We start from the raw sequence: 22,131 nt of genomic DNA, 5'->3' as shown, positions 1-22,131 counted from the left end.
CTTGTTGTTTCAGGCGCACTGGAGTGTGTTGACGCTTTACTGCGTAACTCTGTATTTCGGAATAAATCCTGTTATTCTGTGATTTACCCTCCTGTGCCTGACTCCTTCGAAATCACTCATCACAAGGGGATTTACGGCTGATTTAAGATGAAATCGTTACGGTCAACCCTGTTACTCTATTTGGCACTTAATAAGCACGTACTACCCAGCAAACCAAAATTGGTTCCGTGAAAGTTCCCAGAACATTTGTTAGGTGGTGGCAAATTCTATAATGTTGTAAGAATGTTGACAGAACACCTGGTCTAAGTTCTTTAAAAGGTTCCCAGAACATTTAAGGAAGTTATGGGAGTTGTCTGGGATTTTGCAAGAATATTCTTGTGAAATTCACGTAGGTTGCACAGAACATTCCCACAATGTTGCAAAAGTCAGTTTCTATTACGTTAATAGCATAGTTGTTTTTCAAAGCATATTTGTTTTAGGTTTAACATAATATTCCATTGATGTTCACACAATATACATTTGACCTTGTCTTGAAGGTCCTCAGAACATTTAATATTTAAGTTCTACTAATATTACAACATTCAAATGTGTATCTCCATAAAGCATACATTTACGTTTTAGTAGACGCTCTTATCCAGAGTGACTTACAGTTAGTGATTGCATACATTATTATTTTTTATATATATATATATGTATATTTTTATTTTTTTTACTGACCCCCGTGGGAATCGAACCCACAACCCTGGCGTTGCAAACGCCATGCTCAACCAACTGAGCTACATCCCTGCCGGCCATTCCCTCCCCTATCCTGGACGACGCTGGGCCAATTGTGCGCCGCCCCATGGGTCTCCCGGTCGCGGCCAGCTACGACAGAGCCTGGATTCGAACCAGGATCTCTAGTGGCACAGCTAGCACTGCAATGCAGTGCCTTAGACCACTGCGCCACTCGGCCATTATATTTCTCTCCATATTTAATGGCAATTCTTATTTGAAGGTGATATACCCGAGTGTACAAAACATGCTCTATCCATGACACAGACTGACCAGGTGAATCCAGGTGAAAGCTATGATCCCTTATTGATGTCACTTGTTAAATCCACTTCAATCAGTGTAGATGAAGGGGAGGAGACAGGTTAAAGAAGGATTTTTAAGCCTTGAGACAATTGAGACATGGATTGTGTATGTGTGCCATTCAGAGGGTGAATGGGCAAGACAAAATATGTAAGTGCCTTTGAACGAGGTATGGTAGTAGGTGCCAGGCGCACTGGTTTGAGTGTGTCAAGAACTGCAACGCTGGTGGGTTTTTCCACTCTCAACAGTTTCCCGTGTGTATCAAGAATAGTCCACCACCCAAAGGACATCCAGCCAACTTGACAAGCATTGGATTCAACATGGGCCAGCATCCCTGTGGAACACTTTTGACACCTTGTAGAGTCCATGACCCAACACTCAGCATAGAGACACATGGCATTTCCATTTCATTCATATGACATTTGAACAGCATTTATTCATCCAAACCAGGTCTTCTATCCTCTGCACCACCAGGGAAGCTCTCTTACATCTTATTTTTTCAGTATATAGCCATGGCAGGATGGTTGTCATGGCAGTATGGTTGTCATGGCAGTATGGTTGCCATGGCAGTATGGTTGTCATGTCAGTATGGTTGTCATGGCAGTATGGTTGCCATGGCAGTATGGTCAATCAGGAATTCCATGCTTCCTTTTTAACCTTCTTAAACATAACTAACCCAGGTAAATACTGGTAACTGGGTTATTCACCATCATTTCACCCATCCTCTTTATACAGTGAGGGAAACAATTATTTGATCCCCTGCTGATTTTGTACGTTTGCCCACTGACAAAGACATGATCAGTCTATAATTTTAATGGTAGGTTTATTTGAACAGTGAGAGACAGAATAACAACAACAAAAAATCCACAAAAACGTACGTCAAAAATTTTATGAATTGATTTGCATTTTAAATTAGGGAAATAAGTATTTGACCCCTCTGCAAAACATGACTTAGTACTTGGTGGCAAAACCCTTGTTGGCAATCACAGAGGTCAGACGTTTCTTGTAGTTGGCCACCAGATTTGCACACATCTCAGGAGGGATTTTTGTCCCACTCCTCTTTGCAGATCTTCTCCAAATCATTAAGGTTTCGAGGCTGACATTTGGCAACTTGAAACTTCAGCTCCCTCCACAGATTTTCTATGGGATTAAGGTCTGGAGACTGGCTAGGCCACTCCAGGACCTTAATGTGCTTCTTCTTGAGCCACTCCTTTGTTGCTTTGGCCGTGTGTTTTGGGTCATTGTCATGCTGGAAAACCCATCCACGACCCATTTTCAATGCCCTGGCTGAGGGAAGGAGGTTCTCACCCAAGATTTGACGGTACATGGCCCCGTCCATCGTCCCTTTGATGCGGTGAAGTTGTCCTGTCCCCTTAGCAGAAAAACACCCCCAAAGCATAATGTTTCCACCTCCATGTTTGACGGTGGGGATGGTGTTCTTGGGGTCATAGGCAGCATTCTTCCTCCTCCAAACACAGCGAGTTGAGTTGATGCCAAAAAGCTCGATTTTGGTCTCATCTGACCACAACACTTTCACCCAGTTCTCCTCTGAATCATTCAGATGTTCATTGGCAAACTTCAGACAGGCCTGTATATGTGCTTTCTTGAGCAGGAGGACCTTGCGGGCGCTGCAGGATTTCAGTCCTTCACGGCGTAGTGTGTTACCAATTGTTTTCTTGGTGATTATGGTCCCAGCTGCCTTGAGATCATTAACAAGATCCTCCCGTGTAGTTCTGGGCTGATTCCTCACCGTGCTCATGATCATTGCAACTCCAGGCGGTGAGATCTTGCATGGAGCCCCAGGCCGAGGGAGATTGACAGTTATTTTGTGTTTCTCCCATTTGCGAATAATCGCACCAACTGTTGTCACCTTCTCACCAAGCTGCTTGGCGATGGTCTTGTAGCCCATTCCAGCCTTGTGTAGGTCTACAATCTTGTCCCTGACATCCTTGGAGAGCTCTTTGGTCTTGGCCATGGTGGAGAGTTTGGAATCTGATTGATTGATTACTTCTGTGGACAGGTGTCTTTTATACAGGTAACAAGGTAAGATTAGGAGCACTCCCTTTAAGAGTGTGCTCTTAATCTCAGCTCTTTATCTGTATAAAAGACACCTGGGAGCCAGAAATCTTTCTGATTGAGAGGGGGTCAAATACTTATTTCCCTCATTACAATGCAAATCAATTTATAATATTTTTTACATGCGTTTTTCTGGATTTTTTTGCTGTTATTCTCTCTCTCACTGTTCAAATAAGCCTACCATTAAAATTATAGACTGATCATTTCTTTGTCAGTGGGCAAACATACAAAATCAGCAGGGGATCAAATACTTTTTTCCCCTCACTGTATGCTGCATACGTCTGGGCCCATATTTACAAGGTATCCAAGACTATGAGTTATATAAAATATAAGACAGGGGACCATGTCAAGCGTCTCAAAGTAGGAATTATATTGGGTGCATTTTTAAAAGTTGAACAGTTTTTTACACCAGTTTTACACAATGTTTAATTTTTTACAGTTAGTCTAAATTCTGCAAGTCTGACTGGATGTATAAATCTGGACGAAATAAAGGCATCCTCTCTTTTAGTAGATAATATCTGTGCCTCAATTTCAAAGTTTGAATTTTTTTCAAAAGAAACATGGTTAAAGAATATATTGGATCAAACCTGCAATCTATAGCTCTGCAGTCAGATCATTAACCCTCTGCTGTGGCCTTTCCTGGTGTTTTTCAGTCTAATATGGTCAATCAGGACACAGAGCACAATTTCTGAGTTATTACTTGTTACACTGCATGTTATGATTTTCTTGCTTCATCACGTGCTATAAGTTTTATTAAATGGGATTTTAGTCAGATAGAGCTTCCTTTAAATAACTTATGTTGTTGTGTATTCATATGCTTCTTAAAAACAGGCTCAGGGGGTCACGTGACCAACGGGCTCGGGAGGTCACGTGACCAACGGGCTCAGGGGGTCACGTGACCAACGGGCTCTGGAGGTCACGTGACCAACGGGCTCGGGAGGTCACGTGACCAACGGGCTCGGGAGGTCACGTGACCAACGGGCTCGGGAGGTCACGTGACCAACGGGCTCGGGAGGTTATTTAAAGGAAGCTCTATCTGACTAAAATCCCATTTAATAAAACATATAACTTTGTGATGAAGCAAGAAAATCATAACATACAGTGTAACAAGTAATAACTCAGAAATTGTCGCTAGTCGCTAGTCATTTGAGCAAACCCGATACCTCTTTTTCATATTTTATTACATTATTTTGATAATGAACTCTTAAATAATGAACCAAGGACTGACTAACAATGCCAACTGCCCAAGGAGGCAAGTAAAACTGCACTTCTATGAGTTCTTCACCTATCGTTAAGCGTCAGAAGACAGCCCTCAGCACTGAAACTGAGGCTCTCTGGAGGCGTTAGCCAAGCAACAGAACTCTCTCGAGGCTATGCTACAACGGGTGTTAGCTGAGGCAGTGGAACCACTCAACAAAAAACAGAGAGACTTTAGCAGCTTTTGAAGCTCTTACAATCTACGTTGAGAGACGGATGAAAGTGGCTGACAACATGTCTACTAATGTGGACAATCTGTAAAGTGAAAATAGGGAAAGCAAACAGAAAACCAACGACTGTTCTTCACAACTGGAGAAGATGCAGCTCAAGATGGCTGAAATGGAGGACCGCTCACGTCGTAAGATTAATTTCTTTAAAAGAAGGAGACGAGACTGACGATCCCATCAAATGACTACAGAGAATGATCCCTAAATGGATCTCATCCATATCTCACAAGGTTGAGATGGAAAGAGCTCAACGCATCTACTCGGGACCTGAGACTGGTAATAATATAGACAGACCTGGGACCGGTAATGCTGCAGACAGACCTGGGACTGGTAATGCTGCAGACAGACCGAGGACGCTGATCTTCAAGGTCCTCCGGTACAACAACCTCCAAGTCATTCTACAAGGAGCCAGAGCAGCAGAACCCATTCACCACGCCGGCCTCCAAGTCATTCTACAAGGAGCCAGAGCAGCAGAACCCATTCACCACGACGACCTCCAAGTCATTCTACAAGGAGCCAGAGCAGCAGAACCCATTCACCACGCCGGCAGCAGAACCCATTCACCACGCCGGCAAGGTCCTTCTGACTACAGCACCCACACCTCCAACGCCGAGGTCCAGAACACACTCAGACTGTCATTCCTCATCTATCAAGCTACGCTCCGGGCCACACACAAGGGAGAGCGCCTGTCATTCACCACAGCACAAGGCGGAAAGGAGTTTGTGACATCACTGGGAGAGGACAACCATGAGCACCATGCCACTGGTCATGTTCCAAGATGGCGTAGCAGTGCGGTCGCGGTTTTATTCATTGTCCTTGTGTAAATATCCCGTTTCTTGTTTTTTTTTGTCTATTTTGTCTATATTTCTCAATTTTACTTTTCATTCTTTAACTAAATATACTTTCCTGCAACCCGCCTCACCCAACGTGGAAAGGATTCTATTATTTCTTTATAACTTTCATCAAGAACCTTAAGCTGAAACTAGTGTAGCTGCAACTGAATGGCTACTTGCTATTAGTCACCGTTAGCGTCTTCACCATTGTCCGTGGCCTGCACTACCCTCCAGCCAGCTCTAGCTCTAGCTCTAGCCTGGACAATTCGTCGGCCAGTCTGCACAGCGTGCTATCGACCCAGAGCTTATCGGACTTTCTGCCGGAATCACTGGACCCTAGCGCCGGATCATCGCAACCAGCTAGCTAGCTGCAACCTGTTGTTGGCTAATTACCATTGCCCCATAGCAAGCACCAGTTAGCCTTGAGCTAGCCTCAGGCCCATCTCCCGGCTATCTACCTCTCTGTCAACCGGACGGGACCTCCTAGTGTTGACACTGAGCCCCGCCGATCCAACACGACTGGTTTGCCTACAAAATCATCTGATGTGGTTTCAACAGGCTTCCCGTTGCGACGACCACGAAGATCCATCTGCTAGCCCCGGCCCGCTAGCACACACAAACTACAACTGTGCTCCCTGCTAGCTGTGCTGAAGCACCAATTTGAACTGCTCTCGGACTCACATATTGCTGTTCACTGGACCTTATGATCACTCAGCTGCACAGCTGATGCCTGCTGGACTGTTCCTTTACACGGTACCCTGTCCTGTTTATTCTGTTTAGCCTCAGCCCAAACTTTATCGCTATTACCAGTTGTTGTCTTAGCTCTCTCTAATAACACCTGTGATTGCTTTATGCCTCTCTCCCTTGTCAATATGCCTTGCCTATTGCTGTTTGGGTTAGTTCTTATTATATAATTTCACTGTAGAACCCCTAGTCCCTCTCAAACTGCCTCAAATAGTTCCTTTGTCCCACCCCCCTCACACACGGAGATCGGCTCAATCGGTGCCTCCAGTGATGCTATCTCTTTCATTGTTACCCAACGCTTAGGTTTACCTGAACTGTACTCATATCCTTCCATATCCTTTTCTGTACATAATCCCCTGAATCTTTTCTACAACGCCCGGAGAACTGCCCCCTTTATTCTATGTACCCAACGCACTAGAAGACCAGTTCTTAAAGCCTTTAGTCGTATCCTTATTCTAGTCCTCCTCTGTTCCTCTGGTGATGTAGAGGCTAACCCAGGCCCTGCAGCCCCCAGTATCACTCCTACTCCCCAGGAGCTATCATTTGTTGACTTCTGTAACCGTAAAAGCCTTGGTTTTCTGCACGTAAATATCAGAAGCCTCCTTCCTAAGTTTGAGTTATTCACTGCGTTAGCACACTCCGCCAACCCTGATGTTCTAGCAATGTCTGAATCCTGGCTTAGGAAGGCCACCAAAAATTCTGAAATTTCCATCCCCAACTATAACATTTTCCATCTAGATAGAACTGCCAAAGGGGGTGGAGTTGCAATCTACTGTAGAGATAGCCTGCAGAGCTCTATCATACTATCCAGGTCTGTGCCCAAACAGTTTGAGCTACTACTTCTAAAAATCCACCTTTCCAGAAATAAATCTCTCACTGTTGCCGCTTGCTACAGACCCCCCTCAGCCCCCAGCTGTGCCCTGGACACCATATGTGAATTGATTGCCCCCCATCTATCCTCAGAGTTCGTACTGCTTGGTGACCTAAATTGGGATATGCTTAACACCCCGGCCATCCTACAAGCTAAACTAGATGCCCTCAATCTCACACAAATTATCAACGAACCTACCAGGTACAACCCTAAATCCGTAAACATGGGTACCCTCATAGATATCATCCTGACTAACTTACCCTCTAAATACACCTCCGCTGTCTTCAACCAGGATCTCAGCGATCACTGCCTTATTGCCTGCGTCCGTAACGGGTCCGCGGTCAAACGACCACCACTCATCACTGTCAAACGCTCCCAAAAACACTTTAGCGAGGAGGCCTTCCTAATTGACCTGGCCCAGGTATCCTGGATGGATATAGATCTCATTCCGTCAGTAGAGGATGCCTGGTTGTTCTTTAAAAGTAATTTCCTCTCAATCTTAAATAAACATGCCCCATTCAAAAAATACAGAACTAAGAACAGATATAGCCCCTGGTTCTCCTCAGACTTGACTGCCCTTGACCAGCACAAAAACATCCTGTGGCGTACTGCATTAGCATCAAATAGCCCCCACGATACTTTTCAGGGAAGTTAGGAACCAATAGACACAAGCAGTTAGGAAAGCAAAGGCTAACTTTTTCAAACAGAAATTTGCATCCTGTAGCACTAACTCCAAAAAGTTTTGGGACACTAAAGTCCATGGAGAATAAGAGCACTTCCTCCCAGCTGCCCACTGCACTGAGGCTAGGAAACACTATCACCACCGATAAATCTACAATAATCGAGAATTTCAACAAGCATTTTGCTACGGCTGGCCATGCTTTCCACCTGGCTACCACTACCCCGGCCACCAGCTCTGCACCCTCCGCTTCAACTTGCCCATGCCCCACCCCGCTTCTCCTTCACACAAATCCAGACAGCTGATGTTCTGAAAGAGCTGCAAAATCTGTACCCCTACAAATCATCTGGGCTAGACAATCTGGACCCTTTCTTTCTAAAACTAGCCGCCGAAATTGTCGCAACCCCTATTACTAGCCTGTTCAACCTCTCTTTCGTAACGTCTGAGATCCCCAGAGATTGGAAAGCTGCCGCGGTCATCCCCCTCTTCAAAGGGGGTGACACTCTAGATCCAAACTGTTACAGACCCATATCCATCCTGCCCTGCCTTTCAAAAGTTTTTGAAAGCCAAGTTAACAAACAGATCACCGACCATTTCGAATCCCACCGTACCTTCTCCGCTATGCAATCCGGTTTCCGAGCTGGTCATGGGTGCACTTCAGCCACGCTCAAGGTCCTAAACGATATTATAACCGCGATCGATAATAGACAGTACTGTGCAGCCGTTTTCATTGACCTGGCCAAGGCTTTCGACTCTGTCAACCACCGCATTCTTATTGGCAGACTAAATAGCCTTGGTTTCTCAAATGACTGCCTCGCCTGGTTCACCAACTACTTCTCAGATAGAGTTCAATGTGTCAAATCGGAGGGCCTGTTGTCTGGACCTATGGCAGTCTCTATGGGGGTGCCACAGGGTTCAATTCTTGGGCCGACTCTTTTCTCTGTGTATATCAATGACGTCACTCTTGCTGCTGGTGACTCTCAGATCCACCTCTACGCAGACGACACCATTTTGTATACATCTGGCCCTTCATTGGACACTGTGTTAACAAACCTCCAAACGAGCTTCAATGCCATACAACACTCCTTCAGTAGCCTCCAACTGCTCTTAAACACTAGTAAAACTAAATGCATGCTCTTCAACCGAACGCTGCTTGCACCCGCACACCCGACTAGAATCACTACTCTCGACGGGTCTGACCTAGAGTATGTGGACAACTACAAATACCTAGGTGTCTGGTTAGACTGTAAACTCTCCTTCCAGACTCACATTAAGAATCTCAAATCCAAAGTTAAATCTAGAATCGGTTTCCTATTTCGCAACAAAGCCTCCTTCACTCATGCTGCCAAACATGCCCTCGTAAAACTGACTATCCTACCGATCCTTGACTTCGGTGATGTCATTTACAAAATAGCCTCCAACACTCTACTCAGCAAATTGGATGTAGTCTATCACAGTGCCATCCGTTTTGTCTCCAAAGCCCCATATACTACCCACCACTGTGACCTGTACGCTCTTGTTGGCTGGTCCTCACTACATATTCGTCGCCAAACCCACTGGCTCCAGGCCATCTATAAATCACTGCTAGGCAAATCCCCGCCTTATCTTAGCTCATTGGTCACCATAGCAACACCCACCCGTAGTATGCGCTCCAGCAGGTATATCTCACTGGTCATCCCCAAAGCCAACACCTCCTTTGGCCGCCATTCCTTCCAGTTCTCTGCTGCCAATGACTGGAACAAATTGCAAAAATCTCTGAAGCTGGAGACACTTATCTCCCTCACTAACTTTAAGCATCAGTTGTCAGAGCACCTTACCGATCACTGCACCTGTACACAGCCCATCTGAAATTAGCCCGCCCAACTACCTCATCCCTATATTGTTATTTATTTTGCTCATTTGTACCCCAGTATCTCTATTTGCACATCATCTCTTGCACATTTATCATTCCAGTGTTAATACTAATTGTAATTATTTTGCACTATAGCCTATTTATTGCCTTACCTCCATAACTTGCTACATTTGCACACACTGTATATATATTTTTTTCTGTTGTATTTTTGACTTTGTTTTGTTTTACCCCATATGTAACTCTGTGTTGTTGTTTTTATCGCACTGCTTTGCTTTATCTTGGCCAGGTCGCAGTTGTAAATGAGAACTTGTTCTCAACTGGCTTAACTGGTTAAATAAAGGTGAAAATTTAAAAAAAATAAAAAAAAATAATACTAATTATCTCTCCAGTAGTGTCCAGTATAACCTACATGTTGTTGCAAGTTTATCTAGCTTCTATAACCTAAAATGGTATTTTACAACTAAGTTACATTTACAACGTTTGTGTGTTAACTTTGTCTGGTGGTAGGTGGCTAGCTAGGTAAGCTAACGTAGCCGGCAGCTAGCTTGTTTCATGTTGCTTTGACAACAACTATGTAGCTAGGTGTGTTCAACATGGCAAACTATGTTTGTTTCCAACAGAGTTTATTGAACGTTTTTTTAACACGAACATTCCATTTGACAATAATTCTATTTTGTTTGTTTTTACTCCTGAACTTCCTCTACCCTCAACCTTTCCGATCATTTTCATGATGTCCAATTCGGTTTGCTTCTATACGCCATATCTTTCTAACTGTGCTCTTTCACAAAAGCTCTCAACCTATAACCTATATACTTATTATGGACACAGTATGCTTTACATTAGTTATCTTGTTGTTATTAGTTGTTGTTAGTTGTTATTAGTCCCATCCTTCAACTCCATTCAACACCTCCCATCTATCTCTTAACACCATCCATATTGGATTTCTATTTGCCATATATATTTCAACTGTACTGTGATGTTTTGCAAAAGTTCTGAACCTTTCTATTCTCATTGTTTCTACAGATTGTAGTTTGAAAATAAACATTTTTGATAAAAGTATTAGTATATTATTTATCGATTGACTATGACGTTTCAGATCACCCAGTAGTGCTAACTGCAGGGTTAGCTTCAGGTAAATATTGCAATCCTTCAGCCATTCCTGGACCTGTGTCCAAAAACAAGCTACAAATGGACAGTACCAAAACAAACGATCTAATGATTCTGTCTCTTCGCAGCAAAATCTGCAGAGCTGGGAAGATTGCATCCCCCATATAAATAACATTATATTGGTAGCAAGAATTTTAGATAATAATTTAAATGTAAAAATTCTATGTTTCGAATCCGGCGTCGTTTTGCGTATCAGTTCATAAACACTATGCCATGGGATCGGTACGTCAAAAATCTCTTCCCAACTATTTTGCAATCTATATGGGACGGCTGTCAATCCTTTGGTCCTTAAATGAAACTGGTATACTTTTTTATTTATCACAATTTTCTTTAACCAATTATGTTCTTTAATGCAAGGCCGACAGACAAGTTCCTTACTTTCTCCCACTTCCACTTTCCTCTTCCATTTTTGCGGTAAGGCTGCAATTATTTGGTAGCTGCATATGCAACATAATTCCACCAGTACCGATGATATCATTTACGAAGATTACTTCTTTTATTTTTATAATGTATTTTTTATCAATTAGTATATTTGAGTTTAACCACAATATTTGTTGCATTATTTGTTCTGTCGTCGATTAAATTGAAATTGCAACCAACTTTCTATGGCTTGTTTTAGAAATAGTGATATTTGGGAGATTATTTCCTTTTCAAATAACTGAAAGTGAGAGGTTGTAATCTGAATAAAGGGAAAAAGGCCTTTCTTGAACATTGGGTGAGACAATTTTACTAATTTACTAGAGAACCAGTTCGGATTTAAGTATAACTTTTGTATGACTGAAGCTTTTAGTGATAGGTCTAATACTTTAATATTTAAAAATGTCTGTCCTCCGAATTCATATTCATTATATAAATAGGCCCGTTTAATTTTGTCTGGTTTGCCGTTCCAAATAAAATTGAATATTTATTTCTCATATAATTTACAAAACTGTTCACTAGGTGTAGGCAAGACCATAAGCAAATAGGTAAACTGGGATAATACTAAACAGTTAATCTATTTGAGCTGTTCTTGCCATAATATGGACTTGGTCTTTTACCAAATAGGGCTATCTTCTGTATACCCCCCCCCCCACCCCCCCTACCTTGTCACAACACAGCTGATTGGCTCAAACGCATTAAGAAGGAAAGAAATTCCACAAATTAAGTTTTAAGAAGGCACACCTGTTAAATGCATTCCAGGTGACTACCTCATGAAGCTGTTTGAGAGAATGCCAAGTGTGTGGCTATTTGAAGAATCTCAAATATAACATGTATTTTGATTTGTTTAACAGTTTTTTGGTTACTACATCATTCCATATGTGTTATTTCTTAGTTTTGATGTCTTCACTATTATTCCACAATGTAAAAAATAGTAAAAATAAATCAGTAGGTGTGTCTAAACTTTTGACTGGTAGTGTAAGTCTGAAAATGGAGAGAGATTGTGTGACTTCTGCGGCGAAAAAAAAAAAAAAAAAAAGGTCATAGGTGGGACGGTCTTCCAACATAAAACCAGAAAGTGACCTGGAAATCACCCGATGGGAGGAACTGAGACCAAAGGAGATGTAGGCAGTGACCAAAGCCTGCTGTCTCCGAAAATTAGGAAACTGGGTGAGAAAAAGAACAACCGGTTTGACTCTGCCAAGTTAGAACACCCAGAGGTCAGGCGTCAGTTCAACATTTCCCTAAATAATAGATGTAACATCCTCCAAACGGAAGCGGAGATAATCATCTACTCCAGGAGGCTGGTAAGACAGTTCTAAAGGAGAAAAACACAAAAGCATAACAACATCAAAACCAAACTCTGCCTGTTCAGTAGTAATGTCCTCAGTGTTCTTCTCTACATTTTACATTTTAGTCATTTAGCAGACGCTCTTATCCTAACTTACAGTTAGTGAGTGCATACATTTTCATACTGGCCCCCCGTGGGAAACGTACCCACAACCCTGGCGTTGCAAAAAACTAGAGATTTTCTAATATTCTTGCAACATCAGACGAATGTGTTATACAAACGTTCTATAATCATCAGCACGACCGGACAGGTTTTGTGTTATCAGAACACTTCATGCAGCCTAACAAATGTTTCGGGAACTTTCACATAAACAATTTGGGTTTGCTGGGAAAACATTACTGGTGCATTGTGTTATTACATTACCTGGAAACCTAATGAGAACATTTTGGGAATGTTCTGTGGCGATTGTTACAGATGTTGTGCACAGCATTTTAGTGAATTTTAGGAAAACATTCCAAGGATTATATTTAAATTTGAAGGGAAAAAATGTTTTTATCCTAATGTTAGATAAAACCCTAACTAGAACTAACCCCAACTAGAACTAACCCCAACTAGAACTAACCCCAACTAGAACTAACCCCAACTAGAACTAACCCCAACTAGAACTTAATGGGAATCTTTGCTGGGTAAATATAGTTTTTATTTAACCTCAATGACATTTGAAAAAGTGTTGTTTATGAAGTTCTAAGTTCCAAGTTCCACTTCTTAAAAAGGCACCGGATTGGTGGAACTACCAACAACACCTCTGGAGTCCTTTATGGAATAAGAATGACATGACCTCTTCTCTTCTAGTGTCAGTGGAATAACACAGTATGTTATTGTCTCTACAGGACCGCCCTCTGCTCCTCGTAACGCCATTTCCAACGTAAACGAGACGTCGGTCTTCCTGGAGTGGGCGGTTCCCGAGGAGACTGGCGGCAGGAAGGACGTCAGCTATAACATCCTGTGCCGTAAGATCAGCGTTGACAGCAGACACTACGAGGAGTGCGACAGCACGGTGCGGTTCCTGCCCCAACGCAGCGGTCTCACCAACAACTCTGTGATGGTGGCAGACCTTCTGGCTCACACTAACTACACCTTCGAGGTGGAGGCCATCAATGGAGTGTCTGAGCTCATCAACCCCGGACGAACGTTTGTCTCTCTCAACGTCACCACCAACCAGGCAGGTTAGTGTCTTCACATGATCTATATTTTATATACATTACCATTACCATAGACCAACCAGGCAGGTTAGTGTCTTCACATCATCTACAGTGCATTTGGAAAGTATTCAGACCCCTTGACTTTTTCCACATTTTACAGCCTTATTCCAAAATGGATTAATGAATATATATATATTTTTTTATTATTTATTTTTTATCTACACACAATACCCCATAATGACAAAGCAAAAACACGTTTTTAGAAAAACGAAAATATCACATTTACATAAGTATTCAGACCCATTACTCAGCGTTGAAGCACCTTTGGCAGCGATTACAGCCTTGAGTCTTCTTGGGTATGACGCTACAAGCTTGGCAATGCCAAGTGTGCAAAGCTGTCATCAAGGCACAGGGTGTCTATTTGAAGAATCTCAAATATAAAATATAATTTGATTTGTTTAACACTTTTTTGGTTACTACATGATTCCATATGTGTTATTTCATAGTTTTGATGTCTTCACTATTATTCTACAATATAGAAAATAGTAAAAAATTAAGAAAAACCCTTGAATGAGGAGGTGTTCTAAAACTTTTGACCGGTAGTGTATATACTTTATATACCACAACCACCATATCGAGGCTCCACAGACAGAGACAATGAAAGGCTAAAGATGCACTTGAAGAAACTGTATTCAATTAGCCCCACTCCGTCAGTGAACACACCCTCTGTGCGTTGGAGGCTCACACCTTGCCATGCGGACACAAACCAATGAATGATGAAGCAGATGAGATCAGAGTTCCTACCACCTCTTCTCTGACTCATGTCTTTGGAATAGCCCTGTCAATGGATACCTTCTCCAGAGGGAGAGAGGGGGGAGGAGTCGTTCGAGAGAGACATATTTTAATTGGTTAGCTTATCTCACACGTAACGGTAACATTCCTATTACCTGTGACACTAGGCCAACCATCCATGTAGAGCAAAGCAACGAGCAGACTGTTCTGAGTCCTCTGAAAAGGTTGTACAATTCTTCCTGTGTACTGTATGTCCTACTGTCAATTAGATTGGATTTCTAATTGAATGAGCTGCTTTCAGGGGATCACCCAATCCTATTGGATGCCAGTTTAGTGTCTGAAGAGTTCATTGTAGAGTAAATCACAAGAGCACTTTACTGAAGCCAGTCCTTGGAGACCCGGGCTGAGTCCCAAATGGCACCCTATTCCTTATGTAGTGCACTACTTTTGATCAGGGCCCATAGGATATGCACTGTATAGGGAAATTGAGTGCCTTTTCGGGTTTGCCACTGTATCATGGTCCAGATCCAAGCTGTTAACAGGATACAGATCCAAGCTGTTAACAGGATACAGATCCAAGCTGTTAACAGGATCCAGATCCAAGTGTTTAACCAGCATGGTCCAGATCCAAGCTGTTAACAGGATCCAGATCCAAGTGTTTTACCAGCATGGTCCAGATCCAAGCTGTTAACAGGATACAGATCCAAGCAGCATGGCATGGTCCAGATCCAAGCTGTTAACATGATCCAGATCCAAGTGTTTTACCAGCATGGTCCAGATCCAAGCTGTTAACAGGATACAGATCCAAGTGTTTAACCAGCATGGTCCAGATCCAAGCTGTTAACAGGATACAGATCCAAGTGTTTTACCAGCATGGTCCAGATCCAAGCTGTTAACAGGATACAGATCCAAGTGTTTAACCAGCATGGTCCAGATCCAAGCTGTTAACAGGATACAGATCCAAGTGTTTAACCAGCATGGTCCAGATCCAAGCTGTAAACAGGATACAGATCCAAGTGTTTAACCAGCATGGTCCAGATCCAAGCTGTTAACAGGATACAGATCCAAGCAGCATGGCATGGTCCAGATCCAAGCTGTTAACAGGATACAGATCAAGTGTTTAACCAGCATGGTCCAGATCCAAGCTGTTAACAGGATACAGATCCAAGTGTTTAACCAGCATGGTCCAGATCCAAGCTGTTAACAGGATACAGATCCAAGCAGCATGGCATGGTCCAGATCCAAGCTGTTAACAGGATACAGATCCAAGTGTTTAACCAGCATGGTCCAGATCCAAGCTGTTAACAGGATACAGATCCAAGCGTTTCACCAGCATGGTCCAGATCCAAGCTGTTAACAGGATACAGATCCAAGCAGCATGGCATGGTCCAGATCCAAGCTGTTAACAGGATACAGATCCAAGTGTTTAACCAGCATGGTCCAGATCCAAGCTGTAAACAGGATACAGATCCAAGTGTTTAACCAGCATGGTCCAGATCCAAGCTGTTAACAGGATACAGATCCAAGCAGCATGGCATGGTCCAGATCCAAGCTGTTAACAGGATACAGATCAAGTGTTTAACCAGCATGGTCCAGATCCAAGCTGTTAACAGGATACAGATCCAAGTGTTTAACCAGCATGGTCCAGATCCAAGCTGTTAACAGGATACAGATCCAAGTGTTTAACCAGCATGGTCCAGATCCAAGCTGTTAACAGGATACAGATCCAAGCAGCATGGCATGGTCCAGATCCAAGCTGTTAACAGGATACAGATCCAAGTGTTTAACCAGCATGGTCCAGATCCAAGCTGTTAACAGGATACAGATCCAAGTGTTTAACCAGCATGGTCCAGATCCAAGCTGTTAACAGGATACAGATCCAAGTGTTTAACCAGCATGGTCCAGATCCAAGCTGTTAACAGGATACAGATCCAAGTGTTTAACCAGCATGGTCCAGATCCAAGCTGTTAACAGGATACAGATCCAAGCAGCATGGCATGGTCCAGATCCAAGCTGTTAACAGGATACAGATCCAAGTGTTTAACCAGCATGGTCCAGATCCAAGCTGTTAACAGGATACAGATCCAAGTGTTTAACCAGCATGGTCCAGATCCAAGCTGTTAACAGGATACAGATCCAAGTGTTTAACCAGCATGGTCCAGATCCAAGCTGTTAACAGGATACAGATCCAAGTGTTTAACCAGCATGGTCCAGATCCAAGCTGTTAACAGGATACAGATCCAAATGTTTAACCAGCATGGTCCAGATCCAAGCTGTTAACAGGATACAGATCCAAGCAGCATGGCATGGTCCAGATCCAAGCTGTTAACAGGATACAGATCCAAGTGTTTAACCAGCATGGTCCAGATCCAAGCTGTTAACAGGATACAGATCCAAGCAGCATGGCATGGTCCAGATCCAAGCTGGTAACAGGATCCAGATCCAAGTGTTTAACCAGTTCTTGTTAACCGCACTATGTTCATAACATTGTCAGCCGGGGATTGACTGTAGGTCTCACGGTAATGTAATGTAATTAACATAATCACGTTTAGCATCTCCAGGCCACCAGCATACAAGCCGGATACAAGCCACGGAAATATCTACATTTAAAAAAAGTATAATAAATATATTGAATATACACCATCACAATAAATCCATTATATATTTTAGTCAGGTCTAAAGAAACATTATGATATGAAGAAAATGTATTTCAGAAGAACAGAATATGAGTTGGCCTACTGTATGTTATCCGGCTATGCTCCATGCCATAGGCTGTAGGCTTGTTCATTTAGCTGACAAGATATGCTTATAAATCCCTTACCATTATTTTATATTATATGATTTTATAGTAAGAATGTAATTGAACTTAGCTTAATAAAATAGATTGGATATATTTTCCCATTCTGCAGCGAGAGCACATATGAAGTGGCTATGTTGAGCGTAAAAGTGATCATTTGAAACAGGTCCTATATGCCAGATTTGGCAATTTTAGTTGTGAATGATACAAACTTTAGAATGTCTAAGAAATTAAATGATATATGGGCTGAATGATGCGACTACATCCTGCTGATGACTTGAGAAAGTCTGTTCCAATAGTGGACTACTTTTAACCAGGCCTGCAGCACACGCTGTTCTCTCATCAAGTCATCATATTTTCACCCCCATCACACTATTCTCAATTTAAATCTTGTCTTTACTAATATGTAACATTTGTTTCAATTTATACTGGCCCACTTAAAAATGGGCATGAACAGGGGCGGGAATTCTTTTTGATGTGGCGGTAATAAGGTTGAAATTTGACTGAGGTGTGGTGGTAACACGGTGTGGTGGTAACACGGTGTGGTGGTAATACGGTGTGGTGGTAACACGGTGTGGTGGTAATACGGTGTGGTGGTAACACGGTGTGGTGGTAACACGGTGTGGTGGTAACACGGTGTGGTGGTCACACGGTGTGGTGGTAACACGGTGTGGTGGTAACACGGTGTGGTGGTAATACGGTGTGGTGGTCACACGGTGTGGTGGTCACACGGTGTGGTGGTAACACCGTGTGGAGGTAACACGGTGTGGTGGTAACACGGTGTGGTGGTAACACGGTGTGGTGGTCACACGGTGTGGTGGTAACACGGTGTGGTGGTAACACGGTGTGGTGGTAATACGGTGTGGTGGTAACACGGTGTGGTGGTAACACGGTGTGGTGGTAACACGGTGTGGTGGTAACACGGTGTGGTGGTAATACGGTGTGGTGGTAACACGGTGTGGTGGTAACACGGTGTGGTGGTAACACGGTGTGGTGGTAATACGGTGTGGTGGTAACACGGTGTGGTGGTAACACGGTGTGGTGGTAACACGGTGTGGTGGTCATACGGTGTGGTGGTCACACGGTGTGGTGGTCACACGGTGTGGTGGTAATACGGTGTGGTGGTAACACGGTGTGGTGGTAACACGGTGTGGTGGTAATACGGTGTGGTGGTAATACGGTGTGGTGGTCACGCAGTGTGGTGGTAATACGGTGTGGTGGTAATACGGTGTGGTGGTAATACGGTGTGGTGGTAATACGGTGTGGTGGTCACGCAGTGTGGTGGTAATACGGTGTGGTGGTAACACGGTGTGGTGGTAATACGGTGTGGTGGTAATACGGTGTGGTGGTAATACGGTATGGTGGTAACACGGTGTGGTGGTAACACGGTGTGGTGGTAACACGGTGTGGTGGTAATACGGTGTGGTGGTAATACGGTGTGGTGGTAACACGGTGTGGTGGTCACACGGTGTGGTGGTCACACGGTGTGGTGGTAATACGGTGTGGTGGTAACACGGTGTGGTGGTCACACGGTGTGGTGGTAACACGGTGTGGTGGTAATACGGTGTGGTGGTAATACGGTGTGGTGGTAACACGGTGTGGTGGTAATACGGTGTGGTGGTCACACGGTGTGGTGGTCACACGGTGTGGTGGTCACACGGTGTGGTGGTCACACGGTGTGGTGGTCACACGGTGTGGTGGTAATACGGTGTGGTGGTCACACGGTGTGGTGGTCACACGGTGTGGTGGTAATACGGTGTGGTGGTCACACGGTGTGGTGGTCACACGGTGTGGTGGTCACACGGTGTGGTGGTCACACGGTGTGGTGGTAATACGGTGTGGTGGTAACACGGTGTGGTGGTAATACGGTGTGGTGGTAACACGGTGTGGTGGTCACACGGTGTGGTGGTAACACGGTGTGGAGGTAACACGGTGTGATGGTAACACGGTGTGGTGGTAACACGGTGTGGTGGTCACACGGTGTGGTGGTAATACGGTGTGGTGGTAACACGGTGTGGTGGTAACACGGTGTGGTGGTAATACGGTGTGGTGGTAATACGGTGTGGTGGTAATACGGTGTGGTGGTCACGCAGTGTGGTGGTAATACGGTGTGGTGGTAACACGGTGTGGTGGTAACACGGTGTGGTGGTAACACGGTGTGGTGGTAATACGGTGTGGTGGTAATACGGTGTGGTGGTAACACGGTGTGGTGGTCACACGGTGTGGTGGTCACACGGTGTGGTGGTAATACGGTGTGGTGGTAACACGGTGTGGTGGTCACACGGTGTGGTGGTAACACGGTGTGGTGGTAATACGGTGTGGTGGTAATACGGTGTGGTGGTAACACGGTGTGGTGGTAATACGGTGTGGTGGTAACACGGTGTGGTGGTCACACGGTGTGGTGGTAACACGGTGTGGTGGTCACACGGTGTGGTGGTCACACGGTGTGGTGGTAATACGGTGTGGTGGTCACACGGTGTGGTGGTCACACGGTGTGGTGGTAATACGGTGTGGTGGTCACACGGTGTGGTGGTCACACGGTGTGGTGGTCACACGGTGTGGTGGTCACACGGTGTGGTGGTAATACGGTGTGGTGGTAACACGGTGTGGTGGTAATACGGTGGTAACAAGGTGTGGTGGTAATACGGTGTGGTGGTAACACGGTGTGGTGGTAATACGGTGTGGTGGTAACACGGTGTGGTGGTAACACGGTGTGGTGGTAATACGGTGTGGTGGTAACACGGTGTGGTGGTAACACGGTGGTAACACGGTGTGGTGGTAATACGGTGGTAACACGGTGTGGTGGTAATACGGTGTGGTGGTAATATGGTGTGGTGGTAATACGGTGTGGTGGTAACACGGTATGGTGGTAACACGGTGTGGTGGTAATATGGTTGGAATATGTATTGTATCAGTCAAAAGTTTGGAACACCTACTCATTCAAGGGTTTTTCTTTATTTTTACTATTTTCTACATTGTAGAATAATAGTGAAGACATCAAAACTATGAATTAACACATATGTAATCATGTAGTACCAAACCAGTGTTAAACAAATCAAAATATATTTAATATTTGTGTCCTGTGTAGCTCAGTTGGTAGAGCATGGCGTTTGCAACACCAGGGTTGTGGGTTCGATTCCCACGGGGGACCAGTACAAAAAAATAAATACAAATTAAAGAATAAAAAAAATGTGTGCACTCACTAAACTGTAAGTCGCTCTGGATAAGCGCGTCTGCTAAATGACAAAAATGTCGAATGTAATTCTTCAAAGTAGCCACCCTTTGCCTTGATGACAGCTTTCCACATTCTTGGCATTCGCTCTACCAGCTTCATGAGGTAGTCACCTGGAATGCAGTACAATTCCCATACAATGTAGAAAATAGTAAAAATAAAGAAAAACCCTGGACTCAATAGGTGTGTCCAAACTTTTGACTGGTACTGTACACTACCGTCAAAGTTTTGGGGTCACTTAGAAATGTCCTTGTTTTCGAAAGAAAAACAAATTTGTTGTCAATTAAAATAACATCAAATTAATCAGAAATACAGTGTAGACATTGTTAATGTTGTAAATGGCTATTGTAGCTGGAAACGGCTGATTTTGAATAGAATATCTACAGTACATAGGCGTACAGAGGCCCATTGTCGGCATCCATCAGTCCTGTGTTCCAATGGCACGTTGTGTTTGCTAATCCAGGTTTATCATTTTAAAAGGCTATTTGATTATTAGAAAACCCTTTTTGCAATTATGTTAGCACAGCTGAAAACTTTTGTGCTGATTAAAGAAGCAATAAAACTGGCATTCTTGAGACTAGTTGAGTATCTGGAAAATCAGCAATTGTGGGTTCAATTACAGGATCAAAATGGCCAGAAACAAATAACGTTCTTCTTAAACTCGTCAGTCTACTTTTCATTAATTTTTGTATTTTATTTCACCTTTATTTAACCAGGTAAGCCAGCTGAGAACAAGTTCTCATTTACAACTGCGACCTGGCCAAGATAAAGCAAAGCATTGCGATAAAAACAACAACACAGAGTTACATATGGGGTAAACAAAACATAAAGTCAAAAATACAACAGAAAATATACAGTGAGGGGAAAAAAGTATTTGATCCCCTGCTGATTTTGTACGTTTGCCCACTGACAAATAAATTATCAGTCTATAATTTTAATGGTAGGTTTATTTGAACAGTGAGAGACAGAATAACAAAATCCAGAAAAATGCATGTCAAAAATGTTATAAATTGATTTGCATTTTAATGAGGGAAATAAGTATTTGACCCCCTCTCAATCAGAAAGATTTCTGGCTCCCAGGTGTCTTTTATACAGGTAACGAGCTGAGATTAGGAGCACACTCTTAAAGGGAATGATCCTAATCTCAGCTTGTTACCTGTATAAAAGAAACCTGTCCACAGAAGCAATCAATCAATCAGATTCCAAAATCTCCACCATGGCCAAGACCAAAGAGCTCTCCAAGGATGTCAGGGACAAGATTGTAGACCTACACAAGGCTGGAATGGGCTACAAGACCACCGCCAAGCAGCTTGGTGAGAAGGTGAAAACAGTTGGTGCGATTATTCGCAAATGGAAGAAACACAAAATAACTGTCAATCTCCCTCGGCCTGGGGCTCCATGCAAGATCTCACCTCGTGGAGATGCAATGATCATGAGAACGGTGAGGAATCAGCCCAGATCTACACGGGAGGATCTTGTCAATGATCTCAAGGCAGCTGGGACCATAGTCACCAAGAAAACAATTGGTAACACACTACGCCGTGAAGGACTGAAATCCTGCAGCGCCCGCAAGGTCCCCCTGCTCAAGAAAGCACATATACAGGGCCGTCTGAAGTTTGCCAA

The 22,131-nt window shown here is 43.6% G+C and overlaps 1 protein-coding gene across 4 annotated transcripts in view; it reads left to right on the top strand.

Annotated features, from left to right (window-relative positions):
* The window catches only part of LOC311135706 (ephrin type-A receptor 5-like), a 152,386-nt gene that overhangs the window by 76,191 nt on the left and 54,064 nt on the right, over positions 1 to 22,131 (top strand). For all 4 annotated transcript variants that reach the window (XM_084169728.1, XM_084169727.1, XM_084169726.1 and 1 more), the window contains exon 5: positions 13,376 to 13,711. In XM_084169728.1, coding sequence (XP_084025854.1) covers positions 13,376 to 13,711 — 336 coding nt within the window. The remainder of the gene's footprint in view (positions 1 to 13,375; positions 13,712 to 22,131) is intronic.

This window comes from Coregonus lavaretus (genome assembly GCF_964263955.1).
Source record: "Coregonus lavaretus genome assembly, chromosome: 10".
Classification (NCBI taxonomy): domain Eukaryota; kingdom Metazoa; phylum Chordata; class Actinopteri; order Salmoniformes; family Salmonidae; genus Coregonus; species Coregonus lavaretus.
Note: the sequence above shows the minus strand (reverse complement) of the source record. Positions and strands in the feature narration are given on the sequence as shown.